This window comes from Chelonia mydas, chromosome 1, assembly GCF_015237465.2.
Source record: "Chelonia mydas isolate rCheMyd1 chromosome 1, rCheMyd1.pri.v2, whole genome shotgun sequence".
NCBI classification, from domain to species: domain Eukaryota; kingdom Metazoa; phylum Chordata; order Testudines; family Cheloniidae; genus Chelonia; species Chelonia mydas.
The window spans coordinates 262736020-262756734 of record NC_057849.1 but is presented as its reverse complement, the minus strand read 5'-3'; the positions used below and the strand labels follow the sequence as shown (position 1 = coordinate 262756734).

The following is a 20715-nucleotide window of genomic DNA, read 5'->3' as shown; positions in this document are numbered from 1 at the left end:
AAAAAGCCTTTTAATAACAGAGAGAAACAATGTGGCATTATGTTGGGGAAACACCACCAACAGGATTCATAACACAACCCACGAGCAAAATCCACCCCAAGCAAATTGGGGCATGTCCTTTCCCTTTGGTTCTTGAGTCCAGCAACCCAAAATCACCCAAAGTCCAATGACCCAAAAGTCTCTGGTCAGGGCAGCCCCAGAGTTCAAAAGTTTATCTGCAGAGTTTTTAACTCCCAACCTGGGTGGAGATTGGGGGGCGGGGTGTTACGAGGCACCTTACGTGGTCCAATACTGATGGCCCCACCTCTCCATGGGGCTCCACTCCACCAGCCGCTCTACTTGCCATCCCTCAAACTGAACTGCTCCACCAGCCGCTCCGCTCACCGTGCTGCAAACGGCTCTACCATATAGCTTCAGGCTCCCCTACTACTTAACACAACACTCAGTGATTTCAGCTTGTAGTAGGGGAGCCACAGTGCTGGTACACCATTAGCCCAAAGTGAATTCAGCTCAGCAGCCTGTAACTAGACTCCTAATGGAATCAAAATTAGCTCTGATATTCCACAGTGGAGAGAGGAGGAAGTGCAATTAGCATGTAAGGCCCTCACCAGGGGGCCCATGCCACCAGGTATTAATACCTGTTCCCAGCCTCTCTATTCACAGAGTTTTGGAACCCATGTCCCTTGCCTAGCGAGTGCTACTTAGTTGATGGCGAGTCCCTCCATCATAACAAAAGTCCAAGGACAGTTCCACTGTCCTTGATTCCCATAATCAGGGTAATAACAATTTATTCTTCCTGCCCCAATAACAGAGACACTGGGGATCCCACAGCAGCCAAAGTGACCATTTGGGCAGCTATGGCCTCCTTCTAGGCGGGGTGGGTGTGCCTATGCAAATGAGATCAGCCCCTGAAGTTCTTTTCCACAACTTGCCACACCTCACCACCAGATGTCAGGGTGGAGCTCATCCTGACTCTGCTTACATCCACAATACTTAGCAGCCCTGATAAGGACACAGTTAGCTCTTATACAGATGCATGGCATGCCTGCTAACCAAATTCAGCTTAGTGGCCCACTTGGCCACTAAGAACGCTATTGCTTGGCTCAGTGAATATGCAAATGCTAAATAAAATAAATGGCATCTTATGATTAAGAACTATAGGACCTAAAGTACTGATGTTCTTATTTCTAATATCCTTCCAGGCTTTCAAACCCTTGATCATGAAGATCAGATTGCTTTGCTGAAGGGCTCAGCAGTAGAAGCCATGTTCCTTCGTTCAGCTGAGATCTTTAATAGGAAACTTCCTGTAGGAGATGCTGACCTCTTAGAAGAAAGAATTCGCAAAAGCGGTAGGTGCTTTATTTAGTGGAAAAAAGACCTGCTTTCATGGGTCAGCATTTGTCCTTGAAATGTTAGCTCAGAATGTTTATAATTGGTAATGAAATAGTTTATTTGAATGTTGTTCTTCTCAGTCAGCCTTGAGTGCAAAGGTCATGAGGTAAATGTTTAATCATAATTTCATTGTAAACATTATGAATTAAGCTATATCAAAGAAACTAATGTATCTCTTCAAGGGTGAGTATAAAAGAACTGTGACAATAAAATGCCATTCTATTGTGTTGTTCAAATAAAGTGTCAGTTTATATGCTTGTAAATGTCATTAATATAACAAAAGAATTATAGGTTATTACTGTGTATGATTGAGAGGGAAAAAACCCTGCCTCTCTGGGTCAGTTGGTAAGAAGGATCACGGAGAATAAAGAGCACTGAACAATGATGTTTGTAATGTATTTTCAGCACACATTCCGCTTCATAAGGGCTCTCAAAGGTCTGGTCTGCATGATGGAATTTTGCAGTGTCTGAACACAGTTCTCAACAGTTGAGAACAACAACAGCTCAACAACAGCTGAATAGGGACTGAACGCGGGTTAGGAATTGTTGTAGACTTGGAAAAGTTCTGTATTGTGTGAAGTCACTGTACTTATATTTCAGTGTAGAGTATGTAGAACAGTATAAACAAGTCATTGTCTGTATGAAATTTTAGTTTGTACTGACTTTGCTAGAGCTTTTTATGTAGCCTGTTGTAAAACTAGGCAAATACTAGAGAATTTAATGTACCCCCGGAAGACCTTTGTGTACCCCCTGGGGTATGCTGATTGAGAACCACTGAGCTAGTGAACAGGAGCAGCTAACAGGGGAGTTTTGCAAGGGAGTTTAGAGAGGGAGCCTGAGAGCCAGATACACATTATTAACAGTCTCTAAATTTAGGCCAATAAACACTCCCACCCAAAATAACAACAACAACAAAAGCTACATGAGTAGAAAGAATGAAGGCAGAAGTCCAGCAGCAGAGTGGAGGCTATCCAGTTTATTGCACTGAATGCAAAATGTATGATTACGTGCCTTGTGGGCAGGTGGCATATGTGTGCATTCAGTGCAGGGAACTTGTGGTCCTCAGAGACAGTGTACGGGCTTTGGAGACCATAGTGGCTGAACTGGAGGAGCTAAGGGAGACAGAGAGGTACATAGATGAGACTTCCCAGGACACAGTAGAATGGTCCCACCCTCAGTCCGACAGCCTATGTGCTGTTGAGAAGGATGAAAGTCTTGGGAAGAACATCAAAGTGGAGTGGAGGGAAATGATCCTATAGTTGGGATCCTCCTTCCAGATGATTTCATGGTATACTCTCGCACTGAGGATATCTCTCCGAGGGAGGGGACCCAAGTTATTAGAAAGAGACAGGTAATAGTAATGGGGGATTCAATCATTAGAAATATAGATAGCTGTGTTTGTGATGACTTGGAGAACCACATGGTGACTTGCCTGTCAGGTGCAAAGGTTGCAGATCTCTGGAGACATCTAGACAGGCTTATGTGCAGTGCTGGGGAGGAGCCAGTGGTCGTGGTGCATGTACAGTGACATAGGGAAAGATAGGTGAGAGGTCCTGGAGGCCAAATTTAGGCTACTAGGTAAGAGATTGAAGTTCAGGACCTCCAGGGCAGTGTTCTCTGAAATGCCTCCAGTTCCATGAGCAGGGCCAGTTAGACAGGCAGAACTGCAGGGCCTCAATGCATGGCTGAGACAATAGTGTAGGGAGGAGGGGTTTAGATTTATTAGGAACTGGGGAACCTTTTGGGAAAAGAGGAGCCTATACAGGAAGGGTGCTCGCCACCTAAACCAAAATGGAACCAGATTGCTGGCGTGTCAAATTAAAAAGGTTGTAGAGCAGTTTTTAAATTAAGGGCTGGGGAAAGCTGATAGGTGCGGAGAAGCACACGGTTCGAATGGAGGCATCCCTTAGGGGAGGATCTATTAACGGGGAATCTCTGTATGTTAGTAAAGAGGAGAGGATAGAAGCTGATAAAGTACAGATCGGAGCTGAAGAGAAACAGATGAAAAAGAGTGCCATTCAATTCCATCATATAATGGTAGACAACTAAAAAGTGACAAATTTTGTAAGTGCTTGTATACAAATGCTAGAAGTCTAAATACTAAAATTGGGAGAACTTGAATGCCTGGTAATAAATGAGCCTATTGATATAATAGGCATCACAGAAACTTGGTGGAACGATGATAATCAATGGTAGATGGTAATTCCAGGGTACAAAATACATAGGAATCACAGAGTAGGTCGTGCTGGTGGGGATGTGGCACTATAAAGAAAGCATAGAGTCAAATATAGTAAAAATCTTAAATAAATCAAATTGTATAGTAGAATCTCTATGGATAGAAATTCCATGCTTGAATAATAAGAATATAGTGGAAGGAATATACTACCAACCCCCTGACCAGGATGGTGACAGTGATTGTGAAATGCTCCAGAAGATTAGAGAGGCTATAAAAATAGAAAACTCAATAATAATGGGGGATTTCAACTATCCACATATTGACTGGGTACATGTCACCTCGGGATAGGAGGCAGAAATAAAATTTCTAGACACCATAAATGACTGCTTCTTGAAACAGCAAGTCCTGGAACCCACAAGGGGAGAAGCAATTCTTGATTTAGTCCTAAGTGGAGCACAGGATTTGGTCCAAGAGGTGAATATACATGAAGTTCTCAGTAATAGTGACGATAACATAATTAAATTTAACATTCTTGTATGGGGAAGGAAATACTAAAGAAGCCCACTGGAGTAACATTTATCTTTAGAAAGGAGAACAACATAAAAATTAGGAAGCTAGTGGAAAGTAACAGGTACAGTCACAAATGTGAAATGCCTGCAAGCTGCATAGAAACTTTTTCATAAAAACACCAAAATACAGGCTCAAATTAAATGTATACCCCAAATTAAAAAACATAATAAGAGGACCAAAAAGTGACACCATGGCTAAACAACAAAGGAAAAGAAGTGGTTAGAGGTAAAAAGGCATCATTTGAAAATTGGAAGTCAAATCCTACTGTTTCCCGCATAATTTAGGGCTCTCTCCTCCCGCTCTGGGAGCAATGGCCTTCTGCGGGTTAATGGGACCTTTTCCCAGTGAAAGAGCCTTTATCAGAAAATAAATATTCTTAAACATGTACATATATTTATTAGCAATCAACATTTATACCCTCCCCTAATCTTATTTTCCAAAAGATGAGGCCTCCCTCCAGGAATTAATTAATTATGTCAGGCCAGGCCTTTGCTACTTTCCCCTAATTCTTTTTATATCAGCGTTTGTCTTTGCATTATATTTTTATCTTTCTGTGCTTTTGCACATTTCCAAAACCACAGAGTGGTAGTCATTCAAACTACCGTTAAAAATAGGCTTACAATACAAACTAGAGGGTGCAAGCTTACCTCCTTTTTATGCTATTAAAACTTCTAAAATATCCCAGACAGTAAATTTCTTGAGGACCCACGGCCTCCAAAGAGCAGGGCAAAATAACCTTCCATTCCTCTCCTGGTTTCACTATATATAGTCTTGCCTCCCCCAGACTTTCCTGCCCAAAAGTGATGGGGTTAAAAGTGTGTGTTTGCAGGACTGCTTTCGCTCTGACCAAAATAAAGCCAAAACAGTAATCATTTTGCAGCTGATTCTGATACTCTTACTCATATTGAATAGGTCCTTGCTCCAGCAGTAGTCCCAGTGATTTTGAAATTAATCAGATTACTCATGGACTGAGGTACTACTCTGCATGAGTAGGGGGTATCAGTGTCAGGCCCTTGGATATTTGCAATGTATATAGCTTCAGATAATGTAAAGGGAAAAAAAGCATTGTCAGTACAATTCTCTCATCAAAAATTTTCATTACCTTAGGCTTGAACATACAATGCAACATGCAAATATGCAAAGAATACCTAAGTTTACTTCCTCCGTACTTTGTTGAACTTATACCAGTTAGTTAGAAAGCTGCAAATCTGCAATGTTTGGCTGTAAATTTTCTCCACTTTAGAGAGGGACAGTTATTATGAAATGCAAAATGATACTTTTGTCTATCTCACAAATGCACTCTGTTAAGCTCAACAAATATTTCTTTCATACTCCATCTGCTACTGACTTATTACAGGATGCTTCTAGAATCTTAAAATATCGTAGGAATTTAATGGAATATGTAGCCCAGACCCCAACAAAATTAGCATAATAATATGCTACGGGATAGAAAAATTACAGACTCTTTTTGCAAAAAGAAAAGGAGGACTTGTGGCACCTTAGAGACTAACAAATTTATTTGAGCATAAGCTTTCGTGAGCTACAGCTCACTTCATCGAAAGCTTATGCCCAAATAAATTTGTTAGTCTCTAAGGTGCCACAAGTCCTCCTTTTCTTTTTGTGGATACAGACTAACACGGCTGCTACTGTGAGACTCTTTTTGGTGTTTTGAAGACTAAGGTATAAACACATGAACAGTTGTAGCATGCCTGACAGTTTGTTAGTCTACTGCAGTGGTTCTCAAACTAGGGGGCTGTGGGAAGTGGCACAGGCCGAGGGATGTGCTGGCCGCCCTTCCTGCAGCCCCCATTGGCCTGGAGCGGCGAACCGCGGCCAGTGGGAGCCACGATCGGCCGAACCTGCAGACACGGCCGGTAAACAAACCAGCCCGGCCCGCCAGGGGCTTTCCCTGAACAAGCGGCTGCCCTAGTTTGAGAACCACTGGGAACCACAAACTTTAGAGGAAAAATGCTTGTCTGAAAACTCACCACAACACAGCTGTTCATATTTTATATTATTTGGGCAGTTTGTTTAAAATGAATCAATAATTAGAGATAAATAATTCCATATTGGAAAGTAGTCTAGCACATAAAAAAAATGGAATCTCACTTTAGTAAGTAGTCACAGGGTCAAACTTCAGAGTTGGATTATTAATATCTGGGGCCTAAATTTTCAAAAGTGACTAGTGATTTGGGGTGACTCTGTTTTAGGGTGTCCAACTTATTACACCCTAAAGGGGCCTAATTTTCATAAAGCACTGAGCACCTATCTTCTGAAAAGCAAATTTCTTTAAGTTGTCTTAAGTTGGACACCCCAAAATTAAAGCAATTTTCACTTGTCATCTTTGAAAATTTTAGTTAAGGTGTATATGTAAGCATAAATATTACTAATGCAATTCATTTATATACACAAGTTATTGGGCTCAATACAGGGGTAACTGGGTGAAATTTAATGGCCTGTGATCATCAGATTAGATGATCTACTGGTCCCTTCTGGCCTTAACCCCCATGAATATGTTCTACTAAAAGTTGCAGATACCCACTGCCATTATTTCTTGTTACGAAAATGCTAAACAAATAATTCAGGCAAAGAAATTAAAACTAACCTAGGTAAGAAGGCAAAATCCAAGAGCAGTAAAAAATATGATGCAGAAGGGAAAACAATGAAAAACAAGCAGCAAACGTGCAAGACAAAGTTAAATGAAAAGAAAAACCACACAAACAGAAAAAAGAACCACTGAGGAAACATAAATATAGCTGAGCAAAATTCAAAGCAGGTAAGCATACTATATAAAAGGGTAAGGATGAGAGTAGAGGGAAGCAATAAGGTATCAGGAATACTTGGATCTTCTAGAAGGGCACCAAAGACTGACCCTCTTAAAAAGGAGTACTATATTTTTGAATTTCGTCCTTAGTCAGAACTTCAATCCATATAGGATCATTTTTTAGATGTAGGCGAGTGTCTAAATGTCAGCTGGGTCCTATTGTCAGGCTTTGATATATGGACCCATGAAAATGGGGAAAAACTGCCTGAAAGTCACAAGCTGTCCAATGTTTTGTCCTCTGTCATGATGTGCTCTTAGAAATGGCTTTCATCTATTAATATTTATGCTATTCCCCCTCTACAGTTGTATTGAATTTAACATTTTCCTGATAAAGAAACCATAGAGATCTGGTGGCGATGACCTTTCAGCATTAGCAGCTTTCATTTGATTCTTATGCTGATGCAATATGGTTTTATTTATTAGTGTGACTAACATACTGGCTAAGTAGCAGCACATCTCACCAACTGTCTTGTTTATGCCCTCAGGGTCTTTTACATAATACGATATAAAAGTTCTTTCTTTAAATGTTGCTGAAACTGAATTCCTCTCCTACGTGGGCTACCGAGGAAACCTATTTAATGTTAATGAAAGCTTGTGCCTTTTTTTTATGTTAATTGATGCTGCAGAATGCGTACCACGTTGCAATTACCTGGTTATTTCTGTGAAAGGCTGACATCTCAGGAATATGCCTATTTTACTTCTGTAATTTTAAAGGTGCTTTGCAGATTCCACTTATTGATAGTGCAATATTATTAAAACGTTTATGAAGGGCAAAATATTTTCTCCATGAGCATTTATACACTGTAACTATGATGACACCTGCTTTTCTGGAAGTCATTAAGCGTCAGATTCTGATTCTTTTACTCTAGCACATTATTCCACAAATAAGCCTGTCGATATCAGCGTTAAGGAATAAAATGCTACTTCACATCAGTAAGTGTGGTAGAATCTGGCTCTAATTTTTCAGAGAGTAGAAGAATACTTGTCAGTGTGAAATACACTATTGCCTGTTGCCCTTTAGCACCTGAAACCCATCAACAATGAGATAAAGGCAGGAAGGGAAGTAACTACTTTATTCTAAAATATTGGTAAGAGTCTACGTTCTGTCCTTGCATGTGAACTCGTGGTTCCCACTGATTTCAATAAGAGTCTCTCATGTGCACTCAAAGGCAAAATTTGGCTCAGGAATAATGGACAATCACTTCCAGTATTTCCAGCTTTATACATAATAATAAATTAATAATAATAATACTAAAATAAATTATTATTATTGTTATTATTATTTATTAATTACTTGTATTACTGTAGCATCTAGGAGTCCTAGCCTTGGACCAGGACTCCATTGTGCCAGCTGCTGTACAGACACAGAACAAGAAGACAGTCCCTGTCCCCAAGAGCTTACATTCTTAGTATCAGACAAGAGACAACAGATAGGGGAGTGCAAGGAAACAATGAGGCATTATTGATCAGCATGACAGGGAGTGGTCTCAACATACAAGCAGCCCACATGTTGTCAAGATTTTTGCATCATACTAAAGGAGAGTTTTAAGGAGGGATTTGAAGAGGACTAATGACTTAGCTTTGCAGATGTGTACGGGGAACTGCTCCCACATGTGAGAGACAGCGTGAGACAAGTTAAATTTTCAAACAAATACCTTTGTACTAAGTGGTCAATGGAGGCTGGTATCTTGGGCCAATCGGACATGAGAGTTGACTCCTTGTTAGTGAATGTGAGAGGATAGGAAAGGATAGGGCCTTGAAAGTGAAGACAGGTAGCTTCTGTTTGATGAGATAGAGAAGGAGGAGCCAGTGGAGGGATCGCCAGAAAGTGTGACATGATCAAAGTGATGGTCTAGGAAAATGATCTTTGCAGCAGTATTCTAAATAGATGTCAGTGGGACAAGATTGTATTTGTCAAGGTCAGAGTAAAGGGTGTTGCAGTAATTGAGACACGAGATGAGAGCCAGGATGAGGGCTTTAGCTGTGTGGATGGCTAAAAAAAGTTGTATCTGAGAGATGTTTTTCAGCAAGACTTAGATTTGGCTGGGATGTGAGGACCTACAAATAGTTCTAAGAAGAAGATAATGCCCAGGTTATAGCCCGAGTGACGGACAGGATGGTAGTGTTGTCCACAGTGACACAATTTTTAAAACACGTTCAAAATGGAATTGCTGAAAAAAAAGAAGACAAAAACAAGCAAATAAACACAACCTCTTTAAAACCGGATGATTTAACATCTTCCGTAACATTTCACTGCACTGTAATACAGACAGCCATGGGTATATATAGAATGGGAAAATTCTGTTCATGAATATTTCAGAGCCACATGAAGTAGCCAATTCCATATTCCTGCATTATAGCTAGATAAATAGGTGTAAGTGTTTAATTCATATCTACAGAGGCAGGGGAATACAGCATTCTAATTGCAATACGCAGGGAATTTTCTACTAAATTTGCACACTGAGACAGACCACAGAGAACACAACCGCTTTCCTTCGATATAAATATGCTTCCCAAGCTGACTACTACTGTATGTTTATATATATATAGACTAGAGTCACCAAAATTAAGGGAGGTGTAAATTATACTTCCTTGCCAGCCAGGCCTTCTTCCCTACCTGCAGGTAATTCCCCCAACGGAGGGTGTGTGGTGTTTCCACCACCACCTTCCCTCAGGGGGTTTCTGCTGGGATAGTACTGAAAGAGGGTTGGGTTGTGAAACAAGTCACAGACCTGGCACATACAATTTCTAGGGAGTGAGCTGGGTTGCTGAGGGGTGCACATTTTAATTGCTGCCCGGGGAAGCCCCTCTGGTTGGGTGCTTTTCCCACTTTCCTATCGCCTGGGGAAAAGTAGCCAATCAGGGCTGCTGCAGGAAGGAGGCAGAGCTCTCTTCCCCTCCCCTCAGCAACTTGACACCATTCTCAAGGTGGGAGGACCGGGGCATCATATTCTATTGCACGGGGGACAGTCGCTTCCCGCCCAGCCTTGGTTTTCCCTTCCCCAGACCTTTCCTAGCTCCTTGCCAGTTGACACTATGTTGCCTCCCCAGGGCTGGGGGTTGGGGTGGGGGGGCACTGCTGTGGTGCGGCCTGGGCTGGGGCTCCTAATCTGCATGTTGCTCCTTCTGCTGCTTCTGCTCACTGGCTGGGCAGGAAGCAGCAGCGGCAGTCTGGACTGGAGGTGACAATGCAGAGGGAGCCTGGCCCCAATCCTTGCCCTAGGCTGGCTATCACTGAGACACCTTCCTCGGGCTCGCCATCTCCCTACTCCCCGGGATAAGATGGCCATGCCATGCCACCACCCTGCCTACATCCAGGATGGGACCGCGCTCCTCCCCCATGAGCAGCTGTGGCCTTAGCAGAAAGGTGGAAGGTGGGATGCTGAAGTGATGCCCCTGGGAGGAGGGAGATAAGGAGCCCAGCAGCCCATGCCAGCTCTGCTACCACCTCACTCCTGTGAGCAATGGGCTGCTTCCTCTGCCCCCCAATTCCCTCCCCGCAACACCCACCCTGGGAAGTGGGAGAGAGGACTCTACTGCAGCCCCCTCAGGTGTGGGGGGGGGTGAAACCCCCCACAAGCTGCAGTAGGAACAGAGGTGGGGCTGGGGGGACAGAATTTATGAGTGGCAGATTGGGGGACAGGATTGATTTGGGGGTGTGAGACAGAATTAATTGCTGAGCATGGGATGGGCAGATGTGGGCGTGATAAGACCCCCGCTTTTCCAAGCCATGTTAAGCATTGGCTGGGTAGCTTCTTTGGTCTGCAGTTGTGGTTCCATTTGAGCCTCACTGGTGAGTGCGGAGGAGATGCACCACTTCCTTCACTGGTCATGACTTCTTCTCAGCTAATGCCTCTCCCTGCTCATCTCCCTAACAGTCACCTGATGGGGGAGAGGTCATGTGTCCACTTTCTGGTGCTGCAACCTCTCTACTAAGTCGACTATGCCCTGCCAGGCTCTACACCGCTCACAGCCAGCAGAAACCCTGGGTGTATCTGCCCCAATTATTATAGGGTCCTGTGATGCATTTCACTGTTAACATTCAAATAAAATAAAAGTCAAAGTTTCCAGTGAAAGTTTCTGAGTCTGGAAAACAATTTTGATAGACAAGATTCTGTGAGAGATAAGTTATAATTTAGTGAGTAATTAATACATTTTGTTTTCCATAAAACAGCAGTTCATTTACTGCTAGGATTAATATCCACTGGCACCTTCACACTTATCCAGATGAAAGATCTTTTCATCCATATTAACAACACAGTATTAGTCATTGTTAATTAGAACAAAACAGTCTCCCTGGTAGAAGTTTTTTAAAAAAATCTAGATGTCATAAACACTTCTCTAAAGCTTACCTTCAGGTAGGTCTGTTTAATTTTTATTATTGAAAAGAGGCAAATGAAAATAAATACATACAGAAAATGTAGCTTATAAATAAATGTAGTGATAAATACTGACTGGCTACTAGGGAAAGGAATGCTCATTTTCTCTGGTTTTAACCAGCTAACTGCTTAGGGCTTGAAGCTGCGGACATCATTCACATTGCCTTTAAGGAGTGTTTCGCCAGTCTAAGAATTGCAGGACTAAACCCTTAAAAGCAAGATAAAAATCATGTATATGAAACCATGGATATTAATAAAGTTGTACAATAGGTAAAGTGGGCTGGACAAATAAGAGTCTCCGCTTTGATGAGCTTTCATGAAAAGATTTCATGACTATCTCCCATTGATTTCCCTAGAAGTTGCATCAAGTCATTAGACAGTAAAGCTCTTCAAGGCAGAGACTCTGATTTGTTTAGGACACTTTACTCATATATTGAAGTCAATGAAATGACTCCATAGAAGATGGATCAACCCTTGTAGGCCCAGATCTGTATGATACATGACATTACAAAATGGCACACAGGGTAGAGCATGTTCTTTGTAGCTGGAATGCTTCACAGAACAAATGGGACTAGCAGAAGATTTTTGAAAGAGGGAAGAAGGGGTGGCTGGTGAATCTTAATCAGGAAGATGTGCCTACAGAACAATATATAGCACAGATTTCTTCTACATCTCGTACAGATTTTTTATAAACAAAAGTAAGAGCTAGCTTTTTTTTCTCAAAAAGAAAAGGAGGACTTGTGGCACCTTAGCGACTAACAAATTTATTTGAGCATAAGCTTTCATGAGCTACAGCTCACTTCATCGGATGCTCACGAAAGCTTATGCTCAAATAAATTTGTTAGTCTGTAAGGTGCCACAAGTCCTCCTTTTCTTTTTGCGAATACAGACTAACACGGCTGCTACTCTGAAACCTGTCCTTATTTTTTCTGTTCTCGGTGAGGCCAGAAAGACTTTTAAAATCAAATTAAAAATTTAGAATAAAACTACAAACACAATATGTCTTGGCTTCACTTCTAAACTGCAAACTGCAGCAGTGATGTTTGAGAAGGTCCCATAACTCCCCCTAGTTACTATCCAAACGCCACCTATAATCTGCTTCTTAAGCACCTGAAGGGAGATGAGACCACCTCTATATATTTCATAATAGCAATTAAAAAAAAAACAATCAGGCATTTTAAACATTTCTCTCTATTTTTTTTTTCTGATGGGGTTTATTAAGTCCAAACTGAAATATTTTCAGTCATATAAGAAAACAGCTCCCTCTTGTGATGAAACAGCAGTTAGTGCATGATGAAATAGTGTGGAAGAGGTCTGTAGAAAGATGAATAGAACAAAACCAAAAAAGCCTCTTCCACTGGGGCTTATCATTTTACATATTTAGCTAACAATAGTCTCTTGCTTCATTTGACTGCTGAAACATTTCAAAATTCTATTCTTTTTGGTATCAGCGTAAGCATACTCTCTAATACTATAACACTCCTCTTCATTCTTTCCTCCCTTTCCTGTTTATTATTATAAAATTTATTATTTGTATCACAGTGGTGCTGAGGTCAGAGCCTCATTGTGCTAGGCACTGTACAGGCATATACGACTTGTCAACACTGAAAACACTACAGCGACACAGCATAGACATTACCTACACCAATGAGAAAGATTCTCCTATCAGCGTAGGTAATCCACCTCTCTGACAGATGATAATAGGTCAGTGGAAGACTTCTTCCATTGACCTAGCACTATCTACATATGGAATTAGGTCAGTTTAACAATGCTTCTCAGAGGTGTAGATTTTTTCACACCTCTGACTGACATAGTTAAATCAATCTAATTTTGTAGTATAGACGAAACCCTGGGCTATGTCTACCCTACAGTTTATGCTGGCATAATTTATGTTGCTCAGGGAGGTGAATAAACCATGCAGACATCTATCCCAGAACAAGAGGAGTGTAAAATGCTATCACGTCTGAATAGGTGGTGTTCTGTACCCACTTTGCACTGTTATAAATGACTACACAATGTGGTGGGCAATAGAGAGATGGGCCGAGGAGTGCACAGCACAGCCCCAGAGATGAGGAAAGGGGTGGGCAAAGGTGACTTTTGGGCTCACGTAGATCTGGGTCATTACATAAATGGCTGGTCTTCTGCTGCTCTAAGTCATGCCCAAACTGTCAATGGGCAGATAAAGACAGATAAGGCAGCCATGGATCAGAGAAGGTGCAGGGAAACCCCAGCCATTTCCCCCTATGTAGGAGCCACTGGAGAATCTCTCTACCATGGGATGATCTTTCCATGGCCACCTATGCCTGTTTTAGATCCAGATTCCACTGCTGGCATGGTGCAGAGTGACTACACCCTTCTCCAGAATTGGGACCTCTGATTGTTGTCATTTTTATTTTGCTTTGGGTACACTGTGTATCAGAGAGGCTAAAGAAAACAGCGCAGAAACTCATCACCACCAATGCCAACCATTCAACGCTCAAGTCAGCACCCCAAAAAATGTGATTGGCTGAAAAATCATGAGATTTTAGAATAAACTACACTTGGGGCTCCTTTTGTTTGCCTTCTAGCTTTTGAGACGTTGGGGTACCCTCTAGTCATGTTTTCAAGCTTTTCTCCACAACCATAAGGGCTAGAAACTTTTTTAAAAAACAAAAGCTGGGATTCTCATATAATCACTTACTGCAGGGGCTGAAGTACCAGATGTCATGAGACAATCAGGAGAGGTGGCAACAAAGGAAACTGGGGGAGAGCAATGAGTCAGGAGTGGGAAGGAGGCAGTCTTGCTAGGATTCTCCCTTCCCTCTCCTATTTTCCATGCTTGCAGTCAAGAAGATGATGGTAATCTAATGGCACAACAAATTTGGACATGTTTGGTTTGCTCCCAGACCTTCATGCAGTCATTTTTGTGCCATTCACTTCCAATGGGGAGTTCTTTCTGGCAACCGCCAATGCTAAACTGTACAGATCTTTTACATTTTTCAGTTTTCATAGGAGCTTTGGCATTTAATTTTGTCATATTTAATCATAGTGGTACTTTTAAAAAGCATTCTCTTTCTAAAGGAATAGATGAACCTGAAAGCTTAGTGAAACAGTTGTTCAATATTTTAAATAGCTAACTCTGATAATTATGAGAAAAATTACAGTGGAAAATTAGAGGCTCTGGCTGTAGTTCATTGTTTTTGAAGCCCCAAGAGTACAATTAACTCACATATGACAAGCGGACGCTCGTCATACATTTCTGCTTCATTGATTCTGACCCTTCTAAAAAGGGCCTGACTATGTGAAAACTTGTGATAAGAGCTTCAGTATTGCAGTTCGTAACCTGAAATTAACACAGGTGGTTAATGTTATATGTTTAATTACAGTGTGCACCATGGGTTAGATTTACTCTCCAAAGAGTGTGTTCTTTGTTGCTAGTTTATTCCAAACAGTAGAAATGTTTATTCCTATAGCAGCAGCAGAAAGTGACTAATCATAGTTTAGTCAAGTGACCTCTCAATTTTTCGATTTTGCTTCCTGTGGCTTCGCATCCACTGATTTTCACTTTGAGTTTTCGGGTTTGAACAATCTCCAAACCTCAAAGCAAAATGTGACTAAAACTACAAAGTTTAGCTTCCTTTTTGTGTAAATCATGAAAAACCACAGTGGTTTCCACCCAAAGCCTTAACTTTTAGCCAAGATTAGCTCAAAACTCAGAAATACGTTTCCTCCTAGGGATTGAGATAACTAAAGAACAAGTCACAAAGTTTTCACTTTTGGAAATAGAGTAGGATCCCTTCCTTCAAACCTATGGGGTTAACTGCCCTGGCATTGCTACTGCAGAACCACTGGTGTGGAATTCTAAACACACCCCAGACGCCCACCATCAGACAGCTTCAGGCAGCTGTATTAAGCAATCTTGCAACAGCCCTATTTTAATATGAAAGTTATAATGCACCCTGCTCTCCGATAAAAAAGGCATGAATTCATTGGGCCTGATTCTCAAGTGCACTAAGGCACAGTGTAAAGGAGATAAAGTGGGTTTGAATGTAATTTAAGTCCAGAGTGCTGTAAAGGTGCCTGAGCATAAATAAGAATCAAGCCCATGGTCTCTAGACCCAAGAGTCACAGAATCATAGAATATCAGGGTTGGAAGGGACCTCAGGAGGTCATCTAATCCAACCCCCTGCTCAAAGCAGGACCAATCCCCAGTGAAATCATCCCAGCCAGGGCTCTGTCAAGCCTGACCTTAAAAACTTCTAAGGAAGGAGATTCCACCACCTCCCTAGGTGACGCATTCCAGTGTTTCACCACCCTCCTAGTGAAAAAGTTTTTTCCTAATATCCAACCTAAACCTCCCCCACTGCAACTTGAGACCATTACTCCTTGTTCTGTCATCCGCTACCACTGAGAACAGTCTAGATCCATCCTCTTTGGAACCCCCTTTCAGGTAGTTGAAAGCAGCTATCAAATCCCCCCTCATTCTTCTCTTCCGCAGACTAAACAATCCCAGTTCCCTCAGCCTCTCCTCATAACTCATGTGTTCCAGTCCCCTAATCATTTTTGTTGCCCTCCGCTGCACGTTTTCCAATTTTTCCACATCCTTCTTGTAGTGTGGGGCCCAAAACTGGACACAGTACTCCAGATGAGGCCTCACCAATGTTGAATAGAGGGGAACAATCAGGTCCCTCGATCTGCTGGCAGTGCCCCTACTTATACATCGCAAAATGCCATTGGCCTTCTTGGCAACAAGGGCACACTGTTGACTCACATCCAGCTTCTCATCCACTGTAACCCCAGGTCCTTTTCTGCAGAACCGCTGCCTAGCCATTTGGTCCCTAGTCTGTAGCGGTGCATGGGATTCTTCCATCCTAAGTGCAGGACTCTGCACTTGTCCTTGTTGAACCTCATCAAATTTCTTTTGGCCCCATCCTCTAATTTGTCTAGGTCCTTCTGTATCCTATCCCTACCCTCCAGCGTATCTACCTCTCCTCCCAGTTTAGTGTCATCTGCAAACTTGCTGAGGGTGCAATCTACACCATCCTCCAGATCATTAATGAAGATATTGAACAAAACCGGCCCCAGGACCGACCCTTGGGGCACTCCACTTGATACCGGCTGCCAACTAGACATGGAGCCATTGATCACTACCCGTTGAGCCCGACAATCTAGCCAACTTTCTATCCACCTTATAGTCCATTAATCCAACCCATACTTCTTTAACTTGCTGGCAAGAATACTGTGGGAGACTGTGTCAAAAGCTTTGCTAAAGTCAAGGAACAACGCGTCCACCGCTTTCTCCTCATCCACAGAGCCAGTTATCTTGTCATAGAAGGCAATTAGATTAGTCAGGCATGACTTGCCCTTGGTGAATCCATGCTGACTGTTCCTGATCACTTTCCTTTCCTCTAAGTGCTTCAGAATTGATTCCTTGAGGACCTGCTCCATGATTTTTCCAGGACTGAGGTGAGGCTGACTGGCCTGTAGTTCCCCGGATCCTCCTTCTTCCCTTTTTAAAAGATGGGCACTACATTAGCCTTTTTCCAGTTGTCCGGGACTTCCCCCGATCGCCATGAGTTTTCAAAGATAATAGCCAATGGCTCTGCAATCACATCCGCCAACTCCTTTAGCACTCTTGGATGCAGCGCATCCAGCCCCATGGACTTGTGCTCATCCAGCTTTTCTAAATAGTCCCGAACCACTTCTTTCTCCACAGAGGGCTGGTTACCTCCTCCCCATGCTGTGCTGCCCAGTGCAATAGTCTGGGAGCTGACCTTGTTCGTGAAGACAGAGGCAAAAAAAGCATTGAGTACATTAGCTTTTTCCACATCCTCTGTCACTAGGTTGCCTCCCTCATTCAGTAAGGGGCCCACACTTTTCTTGACTTTCTTCTTGTTGTTAACATACCTGAAGAAACCCTTCTTGTTACTCTTAACATCTCTTGCTAGCTGCAACTCCAGGTGTGATTTGGCCTTCCTGATTTCACTCCTGCATGCCCGAGCAATATTTTTATACTCTTCCCTGGTCATTTGTCCAATCTTCCATTTCTTGTAAGCTTTTTTTTGTGTTTAAGATCAGCAAGGATTTCACTGTTAAGCCAACCTGGTCGCCTGCCATATTTACTATTCTTTCTACACATCGGGATGGTTTGTCCCTGTAACCTCAATAAGGATTCTTTAAAACACAGCCAGCTCTCCTGGACTCCTTTCCCCATCATGTTATTCTCCCTGGAGATCCTGCCCATCAGGATCATATACAAACATACCATACTTGCTCTAAAAGAAGGGTCAGGAATTGGGCACGGGATTCCCTTTTTTCTGGGAGAACACCAGTCTCTTAGATTAATGAACCAGCTGAGGTTGGCACAGTCACAGGTTCTAAGGGGTGTGGGAAGCTAGCAGCAGCTACATACCCTTCTATCCCTACTAACTGTCTAGGATGCTGTCTAGGATGCTCCTGTTTGGTTTGGCCCAAATAATAATCAGAGAGCCAGGAAGTGTCATTGTTCCTTGGTCCAAATACCTTACAGATGCAAGTGTCACACAGCATAATGCCCTTGGCTCTGACCCCAGGGGTGAACTCAGGGTATGTCTACACTGCAGTAGAACACCTATGGCTGGCCCATGTCAGCTGATTCAGGCTCACAGGTTTGGGCTGTGGGGTATAAAATTGCAGTGTAGATGTTCAAGCTCGGGCTGAAACCTAGGCTCTGGGACCCTCCCTTGTTGCGGGGTCCTAGAGCCAGGATACCAGCCTGAGTGTTTACACTGCAATTAAATATCCCCTTAGTCTGAGCCCCATGAGTCCAAGTCATCTGACACAGGCCAGCTGTGGGGTTTTAACTGCAATGTAGACATACCCTGACAGGTTTTTCTGGGTCTGATTGCAAATGCAGGGGCTAGGGGATTATTTGGCAAGCTGCGTGTATTGGATGCAGAAAGCCACCAGAAAGCCAGCAGACAGACAGATGCAGTCATGAATGTGGCCCTAAGAGGGAGAGACAGAGCTTTTTGGGGCACAGGACTCACTGGAACGGCAGGCTTGGAAACCATGAGCAAAGAAACTGTCTCCTGTTGTTTGTTCCTACTGTGTTCACAGAAACAGGACTTTGTGTACATTCTTTGGGAGTCAACAGGATTTCACTAAAGAAATACTGACTTTCACCAATTTCTCCTTTAACGGAAACAACGTGGTAAAGGCCCAAATATTTGGCTAGCTGCTTAGGCCAAGAGGGCCACAGATAAAACTATTTATTTTTAGTATATTTTAAAAAAATCTGATTATATCACTGAATTTTTTAACAGGTATCGCTGATGATTACATAACCCCCATGTTTGGTTTTTATAAAAGCGTTGGAGAACTGAAGATGACAGAAGAAGAGTATGCTCTACTAACAGCAATAGTTATCTTAACTCCAGGTAATTTCTATTTCTAAATTCAATAGTCGACAATAATTTTTACATACAGGAAATCATAAAAATGACTTGCCTGTAGCAGCTAAATAAAAATTAAGATATTGTTGCTTATCAGAAAGGGCTTTTCTTTTCTCTTGTATGGAAAACTCCCAAGTGTTGATGATATATCTGAGCAAATCTGTCCTAACATTCCATTGCGATTTCAGTGGAACATCAGCACTTTGAGAGGAAGCTTCCACATCATGTATACTGTGCTCAAGAACCAGCAGCAAAGGGATTAAGTCTTGAAGAACAAACTCTGGCTGGCATATCATAAGTACATGGTAGAAAACCTGCAGGCAGAAGCAGGGGAGGGAAAGTAGCCGTTTTTTATGTTGTAAGCTCCGTCCGGACCAGGATTTTCTCTTTTCTATGTTTATATAGCACCGGTACAATGTTGCCCCAATCCCAATTAAGGCCTTTTGGTCCTACTACAATATATTTACTATTATTACTACTTGTTCCTATTCCAGCTTTCACCAAAACATACGAAGAAGTTTTATGGTACCAAAGGCCTTCCATCACAGGAGTGGTACAGGAGAATTCTGGGACTAGGCATACGGGTCATAAAATGGCTGGAATAGGGACCAATTGCTTATTCACATAACTTGGCAGTCACTCCCATTCCAACATGCAATATGGCAAAAACCAAGCTCTAAGTACAGTTCTTACTGGTGCCCATGGATCGGCAGGTATAACAAGCCAGGAGAGGCTAAGCCTCCCTTGGCGCAGCCGCTGCTGAACCAGATGCCTGGGCTGTGGTGGCCCCGCCTCTTTCCCTCCCTTCTGGGAATGGGCTTCCACGGGAAGGTTTTGCTTATTTATTATGCGCCATGCAGGTTTCCGGGCGGCTGAGGAGGCGGTATCTGCTACTCAGCTTCCCCGGTCCCTTGGACTCCCCAGGGAGATTACTGATGAACTCGGGAAGCTGAGTAGCAGATACCACCTCCTCAGCTGCCCAGGAACCTGCATGGCACATATAAAAGCTTGATGTTCTCCATCTGGCTGCTCCTCTCCAGCACTCTCCACCCCCCACTCTGGAGGTGCCCACTGCCACTTGTCAGTTCCTTCTTTCCTCCCCACTCAGCCCCCTCCCCGCTTGCCCACCACTGCTCACCAGCGATGGGCCAAGCAAGGAGGGGAGAGGAGAAGAAGGGACGCATGCAGCGAGTGGCGAGGGGGCTGAGCAGTGGAGTGGGGGAGGAGGGACCATCGAGCAATGGCAGGGGAGGCCGAGCAGGGAGGAGGGGGAAAGGAGAGGAGGGATGCCAGTGGGTAGGGGACCCAGCTGGGGAGGGGGCAGGGTCTGGGGAAGAGCAGGGGCAGGGCCTGGGGTGGAGTGTGGGCGGGACTGTGAGCAGAAGAGGTGGGATGGGGAGCTAACCTCTCCGAGAGGAAGCTTCACCCACTGCCCATGGTGGTACCAGGAGATGGCCAGGAAAAGAGTCCCCCGCCCCTCCCCCCCAAAAAAAAATTAGATGGGGAAAAACAATGAAAACCAAAAAATTTTGACTAAAAGCTTTCAGCTGAAAACTAGAAATCTTGATTTGTAAATGCCACCATGTTGCTGAATGCAAGATGTAGTTTGGATGATTCATGCCCTCATTCTCTTCTATGGGCCCATCTCCCTGGCTGGCCTACATAGCTCATGGTACATGACTTCTTCCCCTCTTGGTGAGCCCTCACAATGTATCGTGAGAGTTCCTGATTGCAGTGCATCATGGGAGATGTAGTCAAGGTGGGGAGCCCAGTCCATAGAGGAGAACGGTGACACAAGGAACCTGAATTACAATGCCTCGGAGGTATGGTGGCAACATTTTCTAATAAAAAGCTTTTAGTGTTTGAAGTTAAAATGATCCATCGGCAGCTGAAACTTTTCACAAAAAAGATTGTTTAGTTAAAAATACAATTTTAGCTAGAAAAACAGTTTTGATGGAAAAA

General features: G+C 43.0%; 1 protein-coding gene across 2 annotated transcripts in view; it reads left to right on the top strand.

The window, feature by feature from the left end:
• NR1H4 (nuclear receptor subfamily 1 group H member 4) overlaps nt 1-20715 on the top strand; it is a 49266-nt gene that overhangs the window by 27028 nt on the left and 1523 nt on the right. For both annotated transcript variants that reach the window (XM_043524855.1, XM_007067693.3), the window contains exons 7-8: nt 1203-1349; nt 18625-18738. In XM_043524855.1, coding sequence (XP_043380790.1) covers nt 1203-1349; nt 18625-18738 — 261 coding nt within the window. The remainder of the gene's footprint in view (nt 1-1202; nt 1350-18624; nt 18739-20715) is intronic.